At 44.2% G+C, this 25,368-nt stretch overlaps 1 protein-coding gene across 2 annotated transcripts in view; it reads left to right on the top strand.

The window, feature by feature from the left end:
- Window positions 1-25,368, top strand: part of SLIT3 (slit guidance ligand 3) — a 1,020,157-nt gene that overhangs the window by 859,667 nt on the left and 135,122 nt on the right. For both annotated transcript variants that reach the window (XM_069763866.1, XM_069763867.1), the window contains 2 exons: window positions 18,118-18,189; window positions 21,182-21,345. In XM_069763866.1, the coding sequence (XP_069619967.1) occupies window positions 18,118-18,189; window positions 21,182-21,345 (236 nt within the window). The remainder of the gene's footprint in view (window positions 1-18,117; window positions 18,190-21,181; window positions 21,346-25,368) is intronic.

The raw sequence follows: 25,368 nt of genomic DNA, 5'->3' as shown, positions 1-25,368 counted from the left end.
GACATTTTTGTTATGTTAGGCCTTCGATGCCTGTCTGTGGTCACTCCTTCCACTAGGCCTCCACTGACCACACCACTGCTGCCCGTGTACCCCTGGAACCAATTTAAAATTGCCTACAGCCATGTGTTATTATTTTAGGCCTTCGATGCCTGTCTGCGGTCACTCCTTCCACTAGGCCTCTACTGACCACACCACTGCTGCCAGTGTACCCCTGGAACCAATTTAAAATTGCCTACAGCCAGCCCAATTTTTTTATTTTAGGCCTTCGATGTCTGTCTGCGGTCCATTCTTTCAACTACTACTACACTGACCAGGTCACTGCTGCCCGTGTACCCCTGGAACCAATTTAAAATTGCCTACAGCCATGTGTTATTATTTTAGGCCTTCGATGCCTGTCTGCGGTCACTCGTTCCACTAGGCCTCCACTGACCACACCACTGCTGCCCGTGTACCCCTGGAACCAATTTAAAATTGCCTACAGCCATGTGTTATTATTTTAGGCCTTCGATGCCTGTCTGCGGTCACTCCTTCCACTAGGCCTCCACTGACCACACCACTGCTGTCCGTGTACCCCTGGAACCAATTTAAAATTGCCTACAGCCATGTGTTATTATTTTAGGCCTTCGATGCCTGTCTGCGGTCCATTCTTTCAACTACTACTACACTGACCAGGGCACTGCTGCCCGTGTACCCCTGGAACCAATTTAAAATTGCCTACAGCCATGTGTTATTATTTTAGGCCTTCGATGCCTGTCTGCGGTCACTCCTTCCACTAGGCCTCCACTGACCACACCACTGCTGCCCGTGTACCCCTGGAACCAATTTAAAATTGCCTACAGCCATGTGTTATTATTTTAGGCCTTCGATGCCTGTCTGCGGTCACTCCTTCCACTAGGCCTCCACTGACCACACCACTGCTGCCCGTGTACCCCTGGAACCAATTTAAAATTGCCTACAGCCATGTGTTATTATTTTAGGCCTTTGATGCCTGTCTGCGGTCACTCCTTCCACTAGGCCTCCACTGACCACACCACTGCTGCCCGTGTACCCCTGGAACCAATTTAAAATTGCCTACAGCCATGTGTTATTATTTTAGGCCTTCGATGCCTGTCTGCGGTCACTCCTTCCACTAGGCCTCCACTGACCACACCACTGCTGTCCGTGTACCCCTGGAACCAATTTAAAATTGCCTACAGCCATGTGTTATTATTTTAGGCCTTCGATGCCTGTCTGCGGTCACTCCTTCCACTAGGCCTCCACTGACCACACCACTGCTGCCCGTGTACCCCTGGAACCAATTTAAAATTGCCTACAGCCATGTGTTATTATTTTAGGCCTTCGATGCCTGTCTGCGGTCACTCCTTCCACTAGGCCTCCACTGACCACACCACTGCTGCCCGTGTACCCCTGGAACCAATTTAAAATTGCCTACAGCCATGTGTTATTATTTTAGGCCTTCGATGCCTGTCTGCGGTAACTCCTTCCACTAGGCCTCCACTGACCACACCACTGCTGTCCGTGTACCCCTGGAACCAATTTAAAATTGCCTACAGCCATGTGTTATTATTTTAGGCCTTCGATGCCTGTCTGCGGTCCATTCTTTCAACTACTACTACACTGACCAGGGCACTGCTGCCCGTGTACCCCTGGAACCAATTTAAAATTGCCTACAGCCATGTGTTATTATTTTAGGCCTTCGATGCCTGTCTGCGGTCACTCCTTCCACTAGGCCTCCACTGACCACACCACTGCTGCCCGTGTACCCCTGGAACCAAATTAAAATTGCCTACAGCCATGTGTTATTATTTTAGGCCTTCGATGCCTGTCTGCGGTCACTCCTTCCACTAGGCCTCCACTGACCACACCACTGCTGCCCGTGTACCCCTGGAACCAATTTAAAATTGCCTACAGCCATGTGTTATTATTTTAGGCCTTCGATGCCTGTCTGCGGTCACTCCTTCCACTAGGCCTCCACTGACCACACCACTGCTGCCCGTGTACCCCTGGAACCAATTTAAAATTGCCTACAGCCATGTGTTATTATTTTAGGTCTTCGATGCCTGTCTGCGGTCACTCCTTCCACTAGGCCTCCACTGACCACACCACTGCTGTCCGTGTACCCCTGGAACCAATTTAAAATTGCCTACAGCCATGTGTTATTATTTTAGGCCTTCGATGCCTGTCTGCGGTCACTCCTTCCACTAGGCCTCCACTGACCACACCACTGCTGCCCGTGTACCCCTGGAACCAATTTAAAATTGCCTACAGCCATGTGTTATTATTTTAGGCCTTCGATGCCTGTCTGCGGTCACTCCTTCCACTAGGCCTCCACTGACCACACCACTGCTGCCCGTGTACCCCTGGAACCAATTTAAAATTGCCTACAGCCATGTGTTATTATTTTAGGCCTTCGATGCCTGTCTGCGGTCACTCCTTCCACTAGGCCTCCACTGACCACACCACTGCTGCCCGTGTACCCCTGGAACCAATTTAAAATTGCCTACAGCCATGTGTTATTATTTTAGGCCTTCGATGCCTGTCTGCGGTCACTCCTTCCACTAGGCCTCCACTGACCACACCACTGCTGTCCGTGTACCCCTGGAACCAATTTAAAATTGCCTACAGCCATGTGTTATTATTTTAGGCCTTCGATGCCTGTCTGCGGTCCATTCTTTCAACTACTACTACACTGACCAGGGCACTGCTGCCCGTGTACCCCTGGAACCAATTTAAAATTGCCTACAGCCATGTGTTATTATTTTAGGCCTTCGATGCCTGTCTGCGGTCACTCCTTCCACTAGGCCTCCACTGACCACACCACTGCTGCCCGTGTACCCCTGGAACCAATTTAAAATTGCCTACAGCCATGTGTTATTATTTTAGGCCTTCGATGCCTGTCTGCGGTCACTCCTTCCACTAGGCCTCCACTGACCACACCACTGCTGCCCGTGTACCCCTGGAACCAATTTAAAATTGCCTACAGCCATGTGTTATTATTTTAGGCCTTCGATGCCTGTCTGCGGTCACTCCTTCCACTAGGCCTCCACTGACCACACCACTGCTGCCCGTGTACCCCTGGAACCAATTTAAAATTGCCTACAGCCATGTGTTATTATTTTAGGCCTTCGATGCCTGTCTGCGGTCACTCCTTCCACTAGGCCTCCACTGACCACACCACTGCTGCCCGTGTACCCCTGGAACCAATTTAAAATTGCCTACAGCCATGTGTTATTATTTTAGGCCTTCGATGCCTGTCTGCGGTCACTCCTTCCACTAGGCCTCCACTGACCACACCACTGCTGCCCGTGTACCCCTGGAACCAATTTAAAATTGCCTACAGCCATGTGTTATTATTTTAGGCCTTCGATGCCTGTCTGCGGTCACTCCTTCCACTAGGCCTCCACTGACCACACCACTGCTGCCCGTGTACCCCTGGAACCAATTTAAAATTGCCTACAGCCATGTGTTATTATTTTAGGCCTTCGATGCCTGTCTGCGGTCACTCCTTCCACTAGGCCTCCACTGACCACACCACTGCTGTCCGTGTACCCCTGGAACCAATTTAAAATTGCCTACAGCCATGTGTTATTATTTTAGGCCTTCGATGCCTGTCTGCGGTCCATTCTTTCAACTACTACTACACTGACCAGGGCACTGCTGCCCGTGTACCCCTGGAACCAATTTAAAATTGCCTACAGCCATGTGTTATTATTTTAGGCCTTCGATGCCTGTCTGCGGTCACTCCTTCCACTAGGCCTCCACTGACCACACCACTGCTGCCCGTGTACCCCTGGAACCAATTTAAAATTGCCTACAGCCATGTGTTATTATTTTAGGCCTTCGATGCCTGTCTGCGGTCACTCCTTCCACTAGGCCTCCACTGACCACACCACTGCTGCCCGTGTACCCCTGGAACCAATTTAAAATTGCCTACAGCCATGTGTTATTATTTTAGGCCTTCGATGCCTGTCTGCGGTCACTCCTTCCACTAGGCCTCCACTGACCACACCACTGCTGCCCGTGTACCCCTGGAACCAATTTAAAATTGCCTACAGCCATGTGTTATTATTTTAGGCCTTCGATGCCTGTCTGCGGTCACTCCTTCCACTAGGCCTCCACTGACCACACCACTGCTGCCCGTGTACCCCTGGAACCAATTTAAAATTGCCTACAGCCATGTGTTATTATTTTAGGCCTTCGATGCCTGTCTGCGGTCCATTCTTTCAACTACTACTACACTGACCAGGGCACTGCTGCCCGTGTACCCCTGGAACCAATTTAAAATTGCCTACAGCCATGTGTTATTATTTTAGGCCTTCGATGCCTGTCTGCGGTCACTCCTTCCACTAGGCCTCCACTGACCACACCACTGCTGCCCGTGTACCCCTGGAACCAATTTAAAATTGCCTACAGCCATGTGTTATTATTTTAGGCCTTCGATGCCTGTCTGCGGTCACTCCTTCCACTAGGCCTCCACTGACCACACCACTGCTGCCCGTGTACCCCTGGAACCAATTTAAAATTGCCTACAGCCATGTGTTATTATTTTAGGCCTTCGATGCCTGTCTGCGGTCACTCCTTCCACTAGGCCTCCACTGACCACACCACTGCTGCCCGTGTACCCCTGGAACCAATTTAAAATTGCCTACAGCCATGTGTTATTATTTTAAGCCTTCGATGCCTGTCTGCGGTCACTCCTTCCACTAGGCCTCCACTGACCACACCACTGCTGTCCGTGTACCCCTGGAACCAATTTAAAATTGCCTACAGCCATGTGTTATTATTTTAGGCCTTCGATGCCTGTCTGCGGTCACTCCTTCCACTAGGCCTCCACTGACCACACCACTGCTGCCCGTGTACCCCTGGAACCAATTTAAAATTGCCTACAGCCATGTGTTATTATTTTAGGCCTTCGATGCCTGTCTGCGGTCACTCCTTCCACTAGGCCTCCACTGACCACACCACTGCTGCCCGTGTACCCCTGGAACCAATTTAAAATTGCCTACAGCCATGTGTTATTATTTTAGGCCTTCGATGCCTGTCTGCGGTCACTCCTTCCACTAGGCCTCCACTGACCACACCACTGCTGCCCGTGTACCCCTGGAACCAATTTAAAATTGCCTACAGCCAGCCCAATTTTTTTATTTTAGGCCTTCGATGCCTGTCTGCGGTCCATTCTTTCAACTACTACTACACTGACCAGGGCACTGCTGCCCGTGTACCCCTGGAACCAACATCAGAAAATATAAAAATAAGTATTTTGCTTACAAAAAAGAAAATACTGGAGAGATATCAAATGCAGACATTTTAACATTAAAAACAAACACACAACTAAAAAATGGCCACCAGCTACAATTACTTTCTCCTGCAAGTAGTTAACTGAAAGGTTTTTTAAATTGAAAACACAGATATGGCATCCACCGAGTGTTGTCCTGTCGCGTCTTCTTTATATTATTGCCGAGAAGATGCAAAACAATGAAAATAATAAAATCATTAATTGCCAAAATAATAGAGAAAGTCAACACCACATTGCAAATAAACATTCATTCCAAATAAAGAAGCAGGGCGCGTCCGAGGGTGAGTATATACCTAATAAGAATATAATCACCCTCAGACGCGCAATGCTTATTTCCAACAGCCTTCCTTCCTAAGAATCAGCCCTTCCGTGGTGTAGAGAGACGTTGTGTTACACTCCAAGGTGTTCCCCAGGTTGCCTTTCCTGAGCTTCGATCTTCCGGCTCTCGTTTAGTAGTTGTTGGAAACTACGCTGCATTAGGCCTTCAAATTGGGTATGGGGTGTAGAGAGATGGTGTGTTCCACTCCAAGGTGTTACCCAGGTTGCCTTTCCTGAGCTTCGATCTTCCGGCTCTCGTTTAGTAGTTCTTGGAAACTACACTGCATTAGGCCTTCAAATTGGGTATGGGGTGTAGAGAGAGGGTGTGTTACACTCCAAGGTGTTCCCCAGGTTGCCTTTCCTGAGCTTCGATCTTCATGCTCTCGTTTAGTAGTTGTCGGAAACTACGCTGCATTAGGCCTACAAATTGGGTATGGGGTGTAGAGAGAGGGTTTGTTACACTCCAAGGTGTTCCCCAGGTTGCCTTTCCTGAGCTTCGATCTTCCGGCTCTCGTTTAGTAGTTGTTGGAAACTACGCTGCATTAGGCCTTCAAATTGGGTATGGGGTGTAGAGAGAGGGTGTGTTACACTCCAAGGTGTTCCCCAGGTTGCCTTTCCTGAGCTTCGATATTCTGGCTCTCGTTTAGTAGTTGTTGGAAACTACACTGCATTAGGCCTACAAATTTGGTATGGGGGAAACATTGGCGCATCTGCGGTCCCTCCTTCCTCTAGGCCTCCACTGACCTGTCTACTGCTGCCCGTGTTCCCCTGGAACCAATTTTAAATTGCCTACAGGCAGCCCAATTTATTATGTTAGGGCTTCGAAGCCTGTCTGCGGTCCCTCCTTCCACTAGGCCTCCACTGACCTGTCTACTGCTGCCCGTGTACCCCTTGAACCAACATCATAAAATAAAAAAAAAAGTATTTTGCTTATAAAAAAGAAAATACTGGTGAGATATCAAATGCAGACATTTTAACATTAAAAACAAACACACAACTAAAATCTGGTACAGTACTAAAAATGGCCACCAGCTACAATTACTTTCTCCTGCAAGTAGTTAACTGAAAGGTTTTTTAAATTGAAAACACACATATGGCATCCACCGAGTGTTGTCCTGTCGCGTCTTCTTTATATTATTGCCGAGAAGATGCAAAACAATGAAAATAATAAAATCATTAATTACCAAAATAATAGAGAGAGTCAACACCACATTGCAAATAAACATTCATTCCAAATAAAGAAGCAGGGCGCGTCCGAGGGTGAGTATATACCTAATAAGAATATAATCACCCTCGGACGCGCAATGCTTATTTCCAACAGCCTTCCTTCCTAAGAATCAGCCCTTCCGTGGTGTAGAGAGACGTTGTGTTACACTCCAAGGTGTTCCCCAGGTTGCCTTTCCTGAGCTTCGATCTTCCGGCTCTCGTTTAGTAGTTGTTGGAAACTACGCTGCATTAGGCCTTCAAATTGGGTATGGGGTGTAGAGAGATGGTGTGTTCCACTCCAAGGTGTTCCCCAGGTTGCCTTTCCTGAGCTTCGATCTTCCGGCTCTCGTTTAGTAGTTCTTGGAAACTACACTGCATTAGGCCTTCAAATTGGGTATGGGGTGTAGAGAGAGGGTGTGTTACACTCCAAGGTGTTCCCCAGGTTGCCTTTCCTGAGCTTCGATCTTCATGCTCTCGTTTAGTAGTTGTCGGAAACTACGCTGCATTAGGCCTACAAATTGGGTATGGGGTGTAGAGAGAGGGTTTGTTACACTCCAAGGTGTTCCCCAGGTTGCCTTTCCTGAGCTTCGATCTTCCGGCTCTCGTTTAGTAGTTGTTGGAAACTACGCTGCATTAGGCCTTCAAATTGGGTATGGGGTGTAGCGAGAGGGTGTGTTACACTCCAAGGTGTTCCCCAGGTTGCCTTTCCTGAGCTTCGATCTTCCGGCTCTCGTTTAGTAGTTCTTGGAAACTACACTGCATTAGGCCTTCAAATTGGGTATGGGGTGTAGAGAGAGGGTGTGTTACACTCCAAGGTGTTCCCCAGGTTGCCTTTCCTGAGCTTCGATCTTCCGGCTCTCGTTTAGTAGTTCTTGGAAACTACACTGCATTAGGCCTACAAATTGGGTATGGGGTGGAGAGAGATGGTGTGTTACACTCCAAGGTGTTCCCCAGGTTTCCTTGCCATTGCTTTGGTCTTCCGACTCTCGTTTAGTAGTTGTAGAAAAGTACACTGCATTAGGCCTACAAAATGGGTATGGGGTGGAGAGAGATGGTGTGTTACACTCCAAGGTGTTCCCCAGGTTGCCTTTCCTGAGCTTCTATCTTCAGGCTCTCATTAAATTGTGGTTAAATGGAACAACTGCATTTGGCGTACTAGTTGGTTTGGGGCCTACTATCGGTGTCTGCCACTCCTTGCTGTTCTCCTGGTTTCCTGTCCTGAAATTCCATTTTCAGGCTCTCGTTAAGTAGTTGTTAATGTTAGACTGCATTTGGCCTACTAGTTGGGTTGGGGCCTACTATCGGTGTCTGCCACTCCTTGCTGTTCTCCTCCACTGAACAAAGCTGTGCCGCCTGTTTACTACGGTTGCCAATTTTGAACTGCATTTCGACTACTTACTGATTTGGCCCTACTCTCTGTGTCAGCCTCTCATTCCAGTTGTCCTCCACTGCAATGCCCCCCTGGTTATTCCTGTGTTACCAATTTTGAACTGCATTTAGCCCACTTTATTCTTTGGGCCTATATCTGTGTTTCCACTTCATCGTGCCCATTGCCCAGCCAGTGATAGATGAGTCTGCTGGTACATTGACCCATAACGCAACATTCCCCGTGCATGCTACACAACAACATTGTGACCCTGCTGAAAGTCAGGTTGCTCTTCCCGCATACCATACCACCTTACACGGGGACAAAGAGGAAGGTGCAGATGAAAGTGCAGGTTCCTTCATCAGGTGGGGGGAGGAATACTAGTTGGCGACGTCACTGGCACAGGGCCTCTCATAGTACGCAAAAGTGTTGCTGCCGGTGGGAGGCGCCCCCGCCGTGCAAACACACCGCTGTACTTTGAGGGGCCCTGTGCCAGTGCCAATGCCAACAAGTGGGCCCCCCCTGCTTGCTCAGGATCACAGCACTTGCAAAGTTGAAATACTTACCTCTCCCTGCTCCACTGCCGTGACGTGGTCCAGATTTCCTGGGCCCACTAATTACTTGAACCAGCCCTACCCACACAACTTTAGCCAAATGACCCCCAATTTCAAATGCCTTCCAATTATTATAAGGTAAATTACGCTTGACAAGCTTCATTAAGAAGAATGGATGGTTTTGACATTAAAATGGGCACTCTAGGTGTTTTCCTGGCCCCCACTCACTGCCGACTATGCTGCCCCATTGACTTGCATTGGGTTTCGTGTTTCGGTCGATCCCGACTTTACGTCATAATCGGCCGATTTCACTGGACCCGACTTTTGAGATAGTCGGGTTTCGCGAAACCCGGCTCGACTCTAAAAAGGTCAAGGTCGCTCAACTCTAGCAACAACAATGTAATGTTTATCTTCCGTCAAGCCAATCAAACTCCAGCATTAGCGTATCCAAGGTTACAAAGCACCAATGTCGTAGCTCCTATTGCGATCCTCATATCCAATCCGAATCCTCTATGGGGTTGGCGCCGAAAAAGAAAAGCAGCCTATCCAACTTCCAAACACATCAGGGGATGACCTAAGTAACAAATCGGGCAACCGCTTACATACCTGCATCATAACCCTGCGTCATATATCCAACGAACCACAGGGTCGCAGAATGCCCAGAAGCCCCCTGGTGAGCGTAGCTGCGTGTCACGGCACCTAGAGCCCCCACACCACGTGACCACAGCATGAGCCCGCCCAGCGATGACGCGTCCCACACAAACCCAGTGTAGAAACGCCCACAGGCGTGCGCAGGCGCACCACCGCCGGGAACAGCCGCATCTCATGACGCGATACAGGCCGGCCCAGCGGTGACGCGACCGTCACACCCCCGCAGCGTTAACCACATATTGGGAGCGCAGGTGTGCCACCACCGAATCGCCCATACCACCAAGACGTGATGTAGGCGTATCAGGCGCCCGTGCGCAAGCGCATAGACCACCAGCGGACCTGCGAAGTCACGACCACAATAGGTTGCTAAGGTAACCTGAAAAACACTAAAAAACAATATGAATCCTATCCATTCATCCAGAGATCAAGGAGCCCCTATAATTAACAATAGTAAATCCAGCATATTGTTCAAGGCAGACGAATATGGTGAGGCAGTCAGGAGACAGATGGATAGGGGGCAAATAAGCCAGCACATTTATCTAAATCTTAATAATACCTAACGGTATTTTACAAGAATCTCCAAAACACTGCCATCATCAATCATCTATGTCAGGAGAGAAGACAAGGGATAACATTTTTATAAAAAACAAAATACTGATGAGAATACCATAACGAAGAGGGGAATAGAGTGCATTTTGCACTCTGTTGTATGCTTGAAAAAGACCAGGGTACTGGTCAAAACGTTGCTGTTTCATGGCTCAATAAACTTGTTTGATACTACGACACCCGGCTGGAGCGCTGTTCATCCTCTCTTGGACTAATTGGAATATCCAGGTTGGTTCCCTGGACAAGGAACGAGCGCCCCCCTGAGCGAGTGCTGTCAGCCCTATCTTTTTCTATTACAAGGACTTAGCTGTAGTCAGGGACAGTGTTAGGTTTTGTGTGTGTGCAGTTTTCCAAAAACACACTGTGTACTCTGCACCCGTGTTTGTGATAGTACTGTGCGTACCCAAAAGTTGTTCTAATCTGCAACCATATCAGTGGGACTCATATGCTTCTAAATAAAATTTTTGAAACTTATGCATTCATGTCTCTGATAGTACTGTGCGTCAAAACAATTTTTTCTGCTATTAAGCACCCATGTCTGTGACAGTACTGTGCTTACAAAATTTTCAAATCTTATGCACCCAGGTCTGTGATAGTACTGTGTCAAAAATCCACTGTGTACTCTGCACGCATATCTGTGAGTACTATGCCCAAAAGCCTCTGTGTGTACTCCGCAACCTCGTCCGTGGGGGTACTGTGCCCCATTGTCTCGAGGAGAAATTTGTAATCAACTTCTGTGGGGGTACTCTATCTCAAGGTAAGGTTGTGTACAAAATCATGTGTGCACTGTTCAATGTTTACGTTTTGCGTAATTTCGTAGGCTCAAGTACCGCTGTACTAATGGTGAGAGGAAGAACAAGTAGAGGCAGTTTGAGATTGGATGGCTGAAGGTGACTCCTTGGCTTTGTGTTCCACCTGGTCCCCTCTTACTCATGGCCCTAGTTCCGATAAAAATGAAAATAGAAACAGAGTACAATTCCATTATCCCTAGCTGGAGTATTTAGGAGTGGTTTCCTGCTTTAAGCAATCATTTTTTCAAGGTGAACACAGTTCAGGCCCCCAGGACCCATTGGCAACAGCATGGGGGAGGAGTCCCAAGGCAAAGGGACTGCCAGTAGCAAACCTCGCAGTGGCCACCAGCTCGATGCAAGATCATGCTACTAGCTTTTTATTGGTAGCAGTTGTAATGTACCCTACTGGAGAAGAAATTTTGGAGCTGTGGTGGAAACGTGAAAACATGCTCTGTGAGTGAAATTTATATGCTGCTTCTGTTGGGGTACTTTGCCCCATGCTATGTGGGTGACATTTGTAAGCTGCTTCTGTAGGGGTACCCTACCCCATGCTCTGTGGGTGAAATTTGTAAGCTGTTTCTGTAGGGGTAGTCTGCCCTATGCTCTGTGGGTGACATTTGTAATTTGCTTCTGGTGGGGTACTCTGCCCCATGCTCTGTGGGTGACATTTGTGATTTGCTTCTGTGGGGGTACTCTGCCCCATGCTCTGTGGGTGACATTTGTAATTTGCTTCTGTGGGGGTACTCTACCCCGGAGGTCCCCAACTCCAGTCCTCAAGGCCCACCAACATGTCATGTTTTCAGGATTTTCTTAGTCTTGCCCAGGTAATAATTGCATCACCTGTGCAATGCAAAGGAAATCCTGAAAACATGACCTGTTGGTGGGCCTTGAGGATTGGAGTTGGGGACCTCTGCTCTACCCCATGCTCTGTAGGTGACATTTGTAATTTGCTTCTGTAGGGGTACTCTGCCCCATGTGCTTTGGGTGACATTTGTAATTTGCTTCTGTAAGGGGTACTCTGCCCCATGTACTGTGGGTGACATTTGTAATTTGCTTCTGTAGGGGTACTCTGCCCCATGCTCTGTGGGTGACATTTGTAATTTGCTTTTGTAGGGGTACTCTGCCCCATGCTTTGTGGGTGAATTTTTTAACTGAACTAGAGTAAGAAAGCCTTAAGGTACCTTCACACTAAACGATATCGCTAGCGATCTGTGACGTTGCAGCGTCCTGGCTAGCGATATCGTTCAGTTTGACACGCAGCAGCGATCAGAATCCTTCTGTGATGTCGTTGGTCGGGGCTAGAAGGCCAGAACTTTATTTGGTCGCTGGCTCTCCCGCTGACATCGCTGAATCGGCGTGTGTGACGCCGATTCAGTGATGTCTTCGCTGGTAACCAGGGTAAACATCGGGTTACTAAGCGCAGGGCCGCACTTAGTAACCCGATATTTACCCTGGTTACCAGCGTAAAAGTAAAAAAAACAAACGCTACATACTTACCTTCCGCTGTCTGTCCCCGGCGCTGTGCTTTCCTGCACTCACTGTGAGCACAGCGGCCGGAAAGCAGAGCGGTGACGTCACCGCTCTGCATTTCGGCCGCTGTGCTCACAGCCAGTGCAGAGAAGCAGAGCGCCGGGGACAGACAGCGGAAGGTAACATAGTAACATAGTAACATAGTAACATAGTTAGTAAGGCCGAAAAAAGACATTTGTCCATCCAGTTCAGCCTATATTCCATTATAATAAATACCCAGATCTACGTCCTTCTACAGAACCTAATAATTGTATGATACAATATTGTTCTGCTCCAGGAAGACATCCAGGCCTCTCTTGAACCCCTCGACTGAGTTCGCCATCACCACCTCCTCAGGCAAGCAATTCCAGATTTTCACTGCCCTAACAGTAAAGAATCCTCTTCTATGTTGGTGGAAAAACCTTCTCTCCTCCAGACGCAAAGAATGCCCCCTTGTGCCCGTCACCTTCCTTGGTATAAACAGATCCTCAGCGAGATATTTGTATTGTCCCCTTATATACTTATACATGGTTATTAGATCGCCCCTCAGTCGTCTTTTTTCTAGACTAAATAATCCTAATTTCGCTAATCTATCTGGGTATTGTAGTTCTCCCATCCCCTTTATTAATTTTGTTGCCCTCCTTTGTACTCTCTCTAGTTCCATTATATCCTTCCTGAGCACCGGTGCCCAAAACTGGACACAGTACTCCATGTGCGGTCTAACTAGGGATTTGTACAGAGGCAGTATAATGCTCTCATCATGTGTATCCAGACCTCTTTTAATGCACCCCATGATCCTGTTTGCCTTGGCAGCTGCTGCCTGGCACTGGCTGCTCCAGGTAAGTTTATCATTAACTAGGATCCCCAAGTCCTTCTCCCTGTCAGATTTACCCAGTGGTTTCCCGTTCAGTGTGTAATGGTGATATTTATTCCCTCTTCCCATGTGTATAACCTTACATTTATCATTGTTAAACCTCATCTGCCACCTTTCAGCCCAAGTTTCCAACTTATCCAGATCCATCTGTAGCAGAATACTATCTTCTCTTGTATTAACTGCTTTACATAGTTTTGTATCATCTGCAAATATCGATATTTTACTGTGTAAACCTTCTACCAGATCATTAATGAATATGTTGAAGACAACAGGTCCCAATACTGACCCCTGCGGTACCCCACTGGTCACAGCGACCCAGTTAGAGACTATACCATTTATAACCACTCTCTGCTTTCTATCACTAAGCCAGTTACTAACCCATTTACACACATTTTCCCCCAGACCAAGCATTCTCATTTTGTGTACCAACCTCTTGTGCGGCACGGTATCAAACGCTTTGGAAAAATCGAGATATACCACGTCCAATGACTCACCGTGGTCCAGCCTATAGCTTACCTCTTCATAAAAACTGATTAGATTGGTTTGACAGGAGCGATTTCTCATAAACCCATGCTGATATGGAGTTAAACAGTTATTCTCAGTGAGATAATCCAGAATAACATCCCTCAGAAACCCTTCAAATATTTTACCAACAATAGAGGTTAGACTTACTGGCCTATAATTTCCAGGTTCACTTTTAGAGCCCTTTTTGAATATTGGCACCACATTTGCTATGCGCCAATCCTGCGGAACAGACCCTGTCGCTATAGAGTCACTAAAAATAAGAAATAATGGTTTATCTATTACATTACTTAGTTCTCTTAGTACTCGTGGGTGTATGCCATCCGGACCCGGAGATTTATCTATTTTAATCTTATTTAGCCGGTTTCGCACCTCTTCTTGGGTTAGATTGGTGACCCTTAACATAGGGTTTTCATTGTTTCTTGGGATTTCACCTAGCATTTCATTTTCCACCGTGAATACCGTGGAGAAGAAGGTGTTTAATATGTTAGCTTTTTCCTCGTCATCTACAACCATTCTTTCCTCACTATTTTTTAAGGGGCCTACATTTTCAGTTTTTATTCTTTTACTATTGATATAGTTGAAGAACAGTTTGGGATTAGTTTTACTCTCCTTAGCAATGTGCTTCTCTGTTTCCTTTTTGGCAGCTTTAATTAGTTTTTTAGATAAAGTATTTTTCTCCCTATAGTTTTTTAGAGCTTCAATGGTGCCATCCTGCTTTAGTAGTGCAAATGCTTTCTTTTTACTGTTAATTGCCTGTCTTACTTCTTTGTTTAGCCACATTGGGTTTTTCCTATTTCTAGTCCTTTTATTCCCACAAGGTATAAACCGCTTACACTGCCTATTTAGGATGTTCTTAAACATTTCCCATTTATTATCTGTATTCTCATTTCTGAGGATATTGTCCCAGTCTACCAGATTAAGGGCATCTCTAAGCTGTTCAAACTTTGCCTTCCTAAAGTTCAATGTTTTTGTGACTCCCTGACAAGTCCCCCTAGTGAAAGACAGGTGAAACTGCACAATATTGTGGTCGCTATTTCCTAAATGCCCAACCACCTGCAGATTTGTTATTCTGTCAGGTCTATTAGATAGTATTAGGTCTAAAAGTGCTGCTCCTCTGGTTGGATTCTGCACCAATTGTGAAAGATAATTTTTCTTGGTTATTAGCAGAAACCTGTTGCCTTTATGGGTTTCACAGGTTTCTGTTTCCCAGTTAATATCCGGGTAGTTAAAGTCCCCCATAACCAGGACCTCATTATGGGTTGCAGCTTCATCTATCTGCTTTAGAAGTAGACTTTCAATGGTTTCTGTTATATTTGGGGGTTTGTAACAGACCCCAATGAGAATTTTGTTACCATTTTTCCCTCCATGAATTTCAACCCATATGGACTCGACATCCTCATTCCCTTCGCTAATATCCTCCCTTAAAGTGGACTTTAGACAAGACTTTACATAGAGACAAACCCCTCCTCCTCTCCGATTTTTACGATCCTTTCTAAACAGACTGTAACCCTGTAAGTTAACTGCCCAGTCATAGCTTTCATCTAACCATGTCTCGGTTATTCCCACTATGTCAAAGTTACCTGTAGATATTTCTGCTTCTAGTTCTTCCATCTTGTTTGTCAGGCTTCTGGCGTTTGCGAGCATGCAGTTTAGAGGATTTTGTTTTGTTCCAATCTCCTCACTGTGGATTGTTTTAGAAATGTTCTTACCTCCCTTCTGAGTATGTTTTCCTGGGTCGTCTTTGTTCGAGTCTAATGTTTTTCTTCCCGTCCCCTCTTCTTCTAGTTTAAGTTTAAGGTAAGTATGAAGCGTTTGTTTTTTTTACTTTTAGGATGGTAACCAGGGTAAACCTCGGGTTACTAAGCGCGGCCCTGCGCTTAGTAACCCGATGTTTACCCTGGTTACCAGCGAAGACATCGCTGAATCGGCGTCACACACGCCGATTCAGCGATGTCAGCGGGAGAGCCAGCGACCAAATAAAGTTCTGGCCTTCTAGCCCCGATGTTTACCCTGGTTACCGGCATCATTGGTCGCTGGAGAGCGGTCTGTGTGACAGCTCTCCAGCGACCAAACAGCGACGCTGCAGCGATCGGGATCGTTGTCAGCGTCGTTTAGTGTGAAGGTACCTTTAGTCTCTGTGGGGGTACTGTTAAAATTTTGATAATATTTTTTACTTTCTACTTTTTTCTACTTTCTAGCCCTTTAAGTAATTTCTCTATCCACATTTGTTAGTAGAGCAATTGTCCTGCTCTTACCTCCAATTTAGCTTCATTTTGTAGCCCCAAGCCTTTACTATGACCATTGTACAACCATTTTAAAGCACCAAAGTTCAGGTCTCCATTTCCTTACATTGGATTCAGTTCAGGGTCAAGCTCCAGTTCAAGCTCAATCCCGAACCAAACGTTAACTTCTGGTCCGGCCGAACCCAATGAACCTGTACTTCCACAAGTCCGCTCATCCCTATTTGAGATCCAGGGACTATGTATGTTTTTGCTGGGAGGGGGGGGAGTTGAACAAGAATGTTCTCTCACTTTGCATTTAAAAAAATTCACAGGAATGAGTAGATTTGTCCTGGTCCTGGAGAGCCGGGTGTCACCGCACGTCATCTATTCTGTTATTAAAAATCAATTCCCCAGAGAGAAGAAAAATGTTTCTGTGACCGTATGCAATCTGTTGTTGTCAATTATTCATTATCTGTGCTCTCGAGAGACTTGGAAAATAAGAGTATCAGAAAAACTATTCCAGCTTTTCCTGTCATACAGTGTACATATGTGCACGTGTATTTTCCAATATTAGGATTCTGAAGATTATTATGGGCAATCATATGCCACCATTTGGTTAAACAGCAACTATTTATCAGAGTGGATGCTGCCATAATTGCCAGTATTAAAAGCATTACGCATCAACTCAAACCATGAAATCTCAGGCCTCTATAAATGAATATGGAAAAAATGAATGCATGCTGCTTTTTTTTTGTTCATACAGACATTCATTCGGTGTAAAAAAAAAGGTTTATCTGAACAGCCCTATTCAATAGCATAGGCTCACGTGCTGCCAGTTTTTCCACAGAGAGCACCCTGACTGAAAATGGCCAGAAATCATCTGTTTGGGAAGAATCCCGGAAGCAAGAAAATGAATCTGTTACGAATAGAAGAAAAATGGATGGCTATTTACTGGATCAATTTTCCATACACTTCCATTTTTTTAAAAATTGGATTCCAGTGCAATCTGTTTTTTTTTTTTTTTTTAGCGAGGCAAAAACTGTTTTGTCTGCACAACTTTTTGTCCTGTAATAATGTCTTGTTCCTGCTGGATCCGCCTGAGAAAAATACAATAAACAGAAAATATGGATCAGTTTCAAACTGATCTGTAAGCATTGACTTCAAAGATTTAACAAATGGATCCAGCAGCAGTTTCTTTCACCCAGAACAAAAGCATTGTTTTTTCCAACAGTATATTAAAAGATTCCTCAAACATTCCGAGATGATTTTTTAAATTGTTGGGATCATTCTCTCTAGTGTTCCCCAATAGGCTTACATGTGAGCTTCTTTGTTGCAGACAACCATTTGACTTGATCTTCCTTTTACGTCTATTTCACTGCTCTTATTCCACTAGATACTCCAGTAATTTTATTCTTAAATGTTACCTCTCAAAAATAATCGTAGCTCTCTCTTCCCAAACCTGTATCTCCAGGAAAACTCAACTAAACAATTCTGTGTAAAACACTGGTTACATTGCTGCAGAAAATGGGTCTTAACAAAAAGATGTCCACCACCAAATAGTTAGCCTTCTTTGCTATCTTGAACGCACACACTGTCAGTGCAAACACAATGCAGATGTGCGGTGTAACGATTAATCAATCATTATTCAACCATTTCTAACCCGTTCGTCGTTTAAATGGGGCTCGCATGCAATTGTAGATGACACGTCATGCCGGCGCCCAATCATTGCTGGTGTCACTGTCCCCTCCATCAGACAATTCGAACATCAAGACAAAGTCCAGACTGCAGCTGATCTCTGACTTCCTTTTCCTGGTCAATTCGACGGGAAGTTGGGACAGTGACGCCAGCGCTGATTGGGCATCGGCATCACATGTCACCATAACAGCACGGGAGCCCCAGAAGACATAGTGCTGACACCGCGGGAACAGCGCCAGCACAGGAGGTGGTATAGGCTTTATTATTTTGTTGGGGCCAAGCAAGGGGTATGAGAAGAAGAATTGGATAACTTTTATCTTTAACCATGTAATGCTTATGTAATTGGACATTTAATGACAGTGTTGGAATCCATGTTCTTTTGCCTACAGATTCCATTTAATACGTTTTTCCTCTTTAAAATTTTCGGTGGTTGAAAAGCATATATTGTTTTTGAAAGTGACTTATGCTCTCCTCTAGTCTTATATGTTCTTTTTATCTATTTAGTACTCTTCATGGGAATGATATCTCTACAGTTCCTGAAGGATCATTTAATGACCTGACATCACTATCACATCTGTAAGTCTATCACCTGTGTACTATGAATGATAACGTAAATCATTCATTCATGTCTGGTATCATTTCTGTATTCAGTATTTGCTACAGACCAGTCTGCCTATTCTTTTATTACAATGCCTGAACTGAATTCACGTTATCTTGTTATCATTTTATTGTTGAAATTAAACGCTCATTTCAGCCACAATTATTTAATTTTTGTATCTCCTAAACCCCTGACTTCACAGTTCTAAGTTGTTTTTTTGTTTTGATTCATCACAGCCTTGTTTTTTTGCTGGGAGATGTGTAATTATTAATGAAAACATTTCATTTTCCATATAATGTATTTAAAAGAAATTCTGCCCAATTTATTTGTAGTTTGTTTTCATAGTGGTGTAACAATAAATTTATTCTTTCCAATTTCAAATATATACATTCTTTTAAATGTTACTACCTAAAAAAGTTATGGATTTTTTTTCTAAGTGTGTTGTTGACATGTAGCTGTGTGAGGGCTTGATTTTTTTAAGGCTCAGCTATTATTTTGATTGATATTACTTATGGAACATATAAGCTTTCGATTGAATTTTATTACATTTTTTGGGGGAGATGTGGTCATTTTTACAATTGTAGACTTTTTTATAGTGTTATTGTGCAAGACAATTTTTTTTGTTATTTTGCATTGTATTTTTATGCTACAAGTGACAGTGATTTAAAAGAAATATTGCAGTAAGATTTCACACCCAAAACCTTTTCATGGCCAGTCCATTCCTCAATTTCTGAGAAATCCATGTTTGAATTGATAAGCTTATAAAGCTGAAGATCTGTAGCCTCTGTCACTCCAGCTCTACTCCCCACCCTGTGCTGCCGCCTCCTCCTGCTTGATTGATGACTCTTTTTCAAGAATTTACACAGCATAAAGGCTGACAGTCAGGAAAAGTAGGCAGGGCTGGACAAAGAGTAGAGGTGGAGTGACCGAGGCTTCAAATCTTCTGTAGCTATTCAGCCTCATATGCATATCAATTAAAATGCTGATTTCTCAGAAATAGAAGAACAGACTGGCCATCTAAAGGTTTTGTTGGACTTGTCTTTGTAAAAGCTACATGTACATATAAATAGCCTTGAAATCCTGTTGACATATTTCTTTTAACATTTATTTTTTTTAAAGATTGTTAAACTTCTGTAAACATATTTTAGTTCTACCATGGACACGGACTGGCACAATACACTGCAGTACTTCTACCGCTTCCTATTGTGCCTACATTAGGCCCTCGACACCATAACAACCCTCCAGTGTAATAACAAAGATGCATCACATGTTGTCAATAGGATGACAACAATAGTAACAGTAATGTAGGGGAACGTTGTCTATATGTTAATGCATGAGATGATAAAGAATTAAACATAGTTCTGTACTTGTGTTTTTTTTACCTCCAGGGGTCATGGTAATTTTTTGCTCAGCTGTGATGTCCTGTTTTCAATAGTACTAAGAAGAACAGCCATATGCGTGGCTCCCTTTCTCAGTTTAAGGATGAAGTGTTAGGGCTGATTCTATGTAGCTTTTTCTTCATGTTTTTCTTCTACACAAGTAGACATTGCAACAAGAAGAAAATACCAATATCTTTGGAACTAAATAGTATATTCCTAAACTTTGATTACTATCTAACTTCTCATTATATGTGTGTTCATTTTTTTTACACTTTGGATACAATTCCTCCTCCCACAATGACCAATAATATTTTCTTTCTACTTGTAAAGCTTTGACCACATGTGATACAAGGTGGGTGGCATTTTTTTCAGCGTTATTGAAGAAACTTCCAGAAGCCATCAGCTAAATCTGCCTCATCTGTTACATTTTCTTTATCCATGACTTGTGGATATGGGACGGACCCCACTCCATCTTAAAACCACCATAACTACTGTAAACCTAGACACTAGAATAAATACACAAACACATTATTTTGGTTGTCAAAATGGCCACAGCTTTTATTCAAATCACAGGATTAAATAATCACAGTAGGAGTCAGGTGGAGTGCTAGTACATTGGGATTCACAAGTACTGCGATATCCCCAGCTGTCTGACATACAGCACCAGGACAGACAGCCATAAAGGGGCGGCACGCACTGGCTTGCCATTCAAGCAGAGCCAGTAAACTTTCAGGGCACCAATGACCCTATTATCATCACTCCTGTGCTTAACCACTGTGCCCGCCCCTGATTGATGTTACCATTACAACGTCCCTGAGGTTGGCCACCAAAGCCGAGCCTGCTCACCACCATGAGGTTTTACATCCTCTATTAGGTAAAATGAGTCCACCTTAACTTGTCTGCAACTTCCACCTGACTCCTAAACCGCAAAGCCGTGACGGGTTATAAATTCCAAGTCACATTTGACACTTTTTTTTCTAAATAAATCACTATTGTAAACTTTAAAACTAGAAGACCCTGCAAAAGCATTAAGGGGACTAAACTTGGCAAACCTCCGACTCACAAAGAGTCATCCTACAGTTCTCAGAAAAGGAAACCTCCAGGGAACCATGGCTGAAGGATTGCCCTTCCCTTGGCCTTAGAAGGTTAATGCAAATGATAACTCTTTATAGCCAATATACAATTGGACCTGGTAAAAGATATACAATGACAAGTTCATAAATACAATAAAGCATTCATCATTATACAAGCAATAATTAAACCGCAATACCAATAAAGCTGCAGGAGTTAAAGGTCCACCCATCCCAAGTCATGTCCTCCTCCATCTAGTCTCCGGTGGTTTCTTTCCGGAGATAATAGATTCCTACTATTCTTAACATTTTTCAATAGGCAAGCATTCTTGTGTACAAATAATGTGTCCCAGTTTTTCATTCTTTTATCACATTACCTATATAACATAGTGTTAATTTCATCAATATTGTCATTCTCTTAAATAGTCAAAGTAGTTGAACTGTAATTAATATGATGACATAACAATAAGGAAGCAATGCATGAGGCAAATTACAAAAAAATTCTGTTTTTCCAATTTTAGAGCTCTTGGAACCAATCCATTGTACTGTGACTGCAACGTGCGGTGGTTGTCGGAGTGGGTAAAAGCTGGTTACAAAGAGCCTGGCATAGCACGCTGTAGTGGGCCAGAGGACATGACCGACCGACTTCTGCTAACTACTCCAACACAGAGATTCCAGTGCAAAGGTGACTGTCCGCCAAACACTAGATATGTGCTCAGATCGCGGTCTAACCCTTGGACCCCAATTGTGGATGGAGACTGATACTGTAATATAATTACATATATAATTATATCAGTAGCATATAACTGTGTCCCTCTCCCATGCATATCATGCCTATGGGGTTGTTTCAAGTTCTTAAATAGGTAAATGCAAAATGCTTGGAAAACAAGCAACTTTGCAATTTATTCCCTCTTAAAAATTCTGTTCATTCTCAATAAAAGAACAGCTCGTTGCCTAAGTGACTTCAGGGGAAATAGGCAGGTGTACGCTATAAAATGAAGGTTCTCGTAAGGAGCATGTGCCGTATAGAGACTCTCCATGTCAGAACCTGCTTGCGGTGAGTCACCGGATCTGGCCACCTTCAGACCCTCTAACTTCTCCCAAGATTCCACTGCTAGCACCGTTCAGTCCAGCAGCGGGACCATGGCACTGATCCGGTCCGTCATTCTTCAGGGTTGCACTGCTGGAAGTTGGAAGAGCCAAGGGAGCAGAATGTTCCTACAGATAGGACAGTAGAGCGGCCCCTTATGATAGAACTATGCCACACACTACGGAAGCCTCAGAGTTTTAGAGAAACTTTAAAGACACACCAGCTGCCTTCTTCTTCCATTTTACTGTATCGCAAGTTTATTGCTAACTCATTTTACCTGTAAATTATGGCTTAAAGTGAATAATTCTGCTCTATTTGTCTCAATATTACCAGCCATTCTTTCTGAGGCTTCTTCATCATTCAGCGTAGTGCCCACTGAGTGAGGCTTGACCGTGCCACATGTGAAAGAAGACACGCACCATGATCTGTCTCTCGATAGACTTGGAACCCTTCGTTCTTAATACTACACATCGGAAGACCTTGTGTGCAAAGGTCTCCACCAGAAGCTGCGGCCTGCCATGGGAATCTTATCCACGGTGCCATCTGACAGGCCCCATCACTATTCATATTAACTCATTTAGTTGTTTGCCTCAGAGAAAATTGCAATTACTTCATTTATATTTTATGATATCCAGCTCCACAGCCAGCAGAGGAAATTAAACTTGTGTCTGCAGAAAGTGCATCTCTATGGAATTAACACTTAAGAACTCTTCCACCACATAACACTCAGACGTCCCATCCCAGTGACGCAGTAATAAAGCGCACATAAATCAGACATCGCCTCTATTACTCTTCTAGGCGCCATTATTGTAAGTACCTGGTTATTATTATTAGGCTGCAGGTGGAGAATATCCTGATAGTTCTTCTGGTGTAGCCAGGCTTTATTGCAATGTCACTTCTCCTCATTAGTATGGCCAGTGTACATCTCTGACTTAATAGTGGTATATAAAATACTCCATAAAGTGAAGCGTTGCGATGCTTTTTATTATCAGGGGGGAGATACAGCTTGTCTTAATGGAATTTATAAAAAGGCAGTTTGGAATGATTTTACCAACAGAAAACCAGCGACCTGGATCTGGGTGATAACCGAGCCTCAAATCACTGTGAAATAAAGAAGTGCAGGAAATCAATCCGTACAGATGACCAGGCACGCCACTGACCAGAGGGGTCTCTCCTCTCCTGGTGGGTCCGCGGGGGGGTGACATGGCAGACATGTGATTGCAGATGAAGCCCTCCGATGTAATGATTCAGGTCATGCGCGGGAAATTGCTATTGATCTGTTGTTACCTGCTGCACGGAGGCCGACACTTTAACGCTCTTCATTTACACAATGGATTATGTGAGAATCCCGCAGCACCCAGTCAGCTAACAAAACATTGTGTAATGACGAACCATTCAATATCCCGTCATTTATTATTGAATTGTCATCACCTCTAGAGATGCAGCATAATGTCAGGAGCCAAAGTGGAGATCATGTGGATTCATTCCAGAGTGTGAGCATTAAAAAAAGGAAAAGTGCAATTGTTCCAGGAACCAACGCCGGATCCTTACATCATTCCTGATTCTGTGTAATGCTAGATAATATTAGATGTTTAGTGCAAACTTCTGACAGTGAGAAGTATTCCGTCCCATTGTGATCAGTGATGGGCCGATCCGAGGGGCCATAGCAGATCCTGAGAGTAAAGGAGAGACAATTTAAGGACGTATGCTCTGCAGCCCCCTTATTTTCATGGTTTATGCGGATCCTTAAGGTTAGTCCTCCACTGATCAAAAACTGATGACATATAAAAGCAATTTGCCAATAATTTATGAGACAAGAATACCTCTTTAATTTGTGCACTACCAATAAGGTAATGGATCCATCGGTAGGTTTTTGCTATTTTATCTGAGAGCACAATAATACAGGGCATGACAGCCTGAATCCAGGAATGCGTCATTTATTAGACTGTGTGTAGTAGTTATATATGAGTGTTTTATCATCAGGAGATTATCACCACTCAGGCTAATCTGTGTAACCCTGTCCCCATCACTGATTGGCCACTCAATAACAGTGTACACAGAAAGCTGAGAGCCCGGGGTGTGGGCTGATTATACACAGATCAGAAGACTTAGCTCTGCTACATCTATATCAGAAAAACAGGTTTTATATTAAAACTGCACCAAGCAGCCCAGTACAAGACACATCCCTGGAATCAGGCTTTCTTGTCCTATATTATACTGCTGTCAGATTATATATCAAACAACTGCTGACAGATTCCTTTTAACTAATGCATGCCTGGAAATTACATATACTTCTATTTCTTCTTCTTTGGTAGTAAGAAAACTCTTAGCAGATATTACAGTATTGCTGGGTTTTACTTGCAATTTCTTTCTAAATAACGACCTGTATTCCTTATGTCTTGATTCATGTTTTGATTTATTATTTGTTAACCTGGCCTAAAAGTTTTCCTCAAGGAGCTGCCAATAATTTAATACCATAGTCTACGATAGATTCTAGTGACTGGCTCCAGTTGGAACCCTGAGCCTGCCCAAGTAAGAAGAAAAAGACATAGGAGCACTAATGTAACACCAATCATGGCGTTAAAAGGAATCTTTGGCCTGGATTTTGCTAGCCCATCTGAGACTAGCATAAAGTAGGGGCAGAGACCCTGACTCCAGTGATGTATCACTTTTTTCATTGGTTCCTGCAGGTTTGGTATAATCTTTGTTTTATCTGCTGCAGATCTACTAGATCTCTGAATGCAGAGCCCTGTATAACCCAGTCACACCACTGATTGGCAGCTTTTGCTGTACACTGTGCATAGGCATAAGCTGCCAATCAGAGATTACATGATTATGGCCTCTGGTTTACTAGTCATCTAGTGATAATCTCCTGCTGATAAAACAGTGATTTTATGAAAACTGCAGAAAGCAGCTCAGTAATCCCTGGAGTCTTTATATCTTGCTGCTCTCAGATTAGGTGATAAAATACCGGTGACAATTAATGAATTGGGGTGTTGATAACAATTAAAGTCTCCTGTAATAAATAACATAAATAGTCTGTACATAGCGACGCTCTCCTGTGAATAATATACAGTAATTATAACACACAAGGTGATTTGATATTTCACATTATGTTTTTTGGCACCAGCGCCTTTAATTCATGACCTGCCAAACATGCTGACTGACCCTGAGCAATATTTTGGCCAGTTTAGTGACATGAAATAAATGGCTGAACTCTAGGAATGAGTCTGTATTTGTTTTACATCTTTCATGTACAGTTTGGCTCACATTGCATATGTAAAACATGTGTTCATGATTAAAGTCGATATTAATTGGTTTTTCCTTGGTGGAACTTTACAGCGAGGATTTTAAAGCCTGAGTTCCATTGTGAAATATCCGAGCTACTATAAAGCATGTGTCCTGTGTGTCCGTAATCTGCTCTTTAATGTTAAGGTGGGGAAGAAAGGAAAGGTCAGCGATTATTAGGCTGTGATTGTGGGTGCAAACAACTTTCTGGACATTTCCGATCAATATTTTCGGCCACTTTCATACTTCCATTCTGTGTGTGCTATCTGTACGGTAGGTGGGCAATTGTGTGCCTCGACCACCAGTTGTAGTGATTGGCTGGGGGATGTT

Source organism: Ranitomeya imitator, chromosome 4 (genome assembly GCF_032444005.1).
Source record: "Ranitomeya imitator isolate aRanImi1 chromosome 4, aRanImi1.pri, whole genome shotgun sequence".
NCBI lineage: Eukaryota > Metazoa > Chordata > Amphibia > Anura > Dendrobatidae > Ranitomeya > Ranitomeya imitator.
This window is presented reverse-complemented; position numbering and strand designations above follow the sequence as displayed.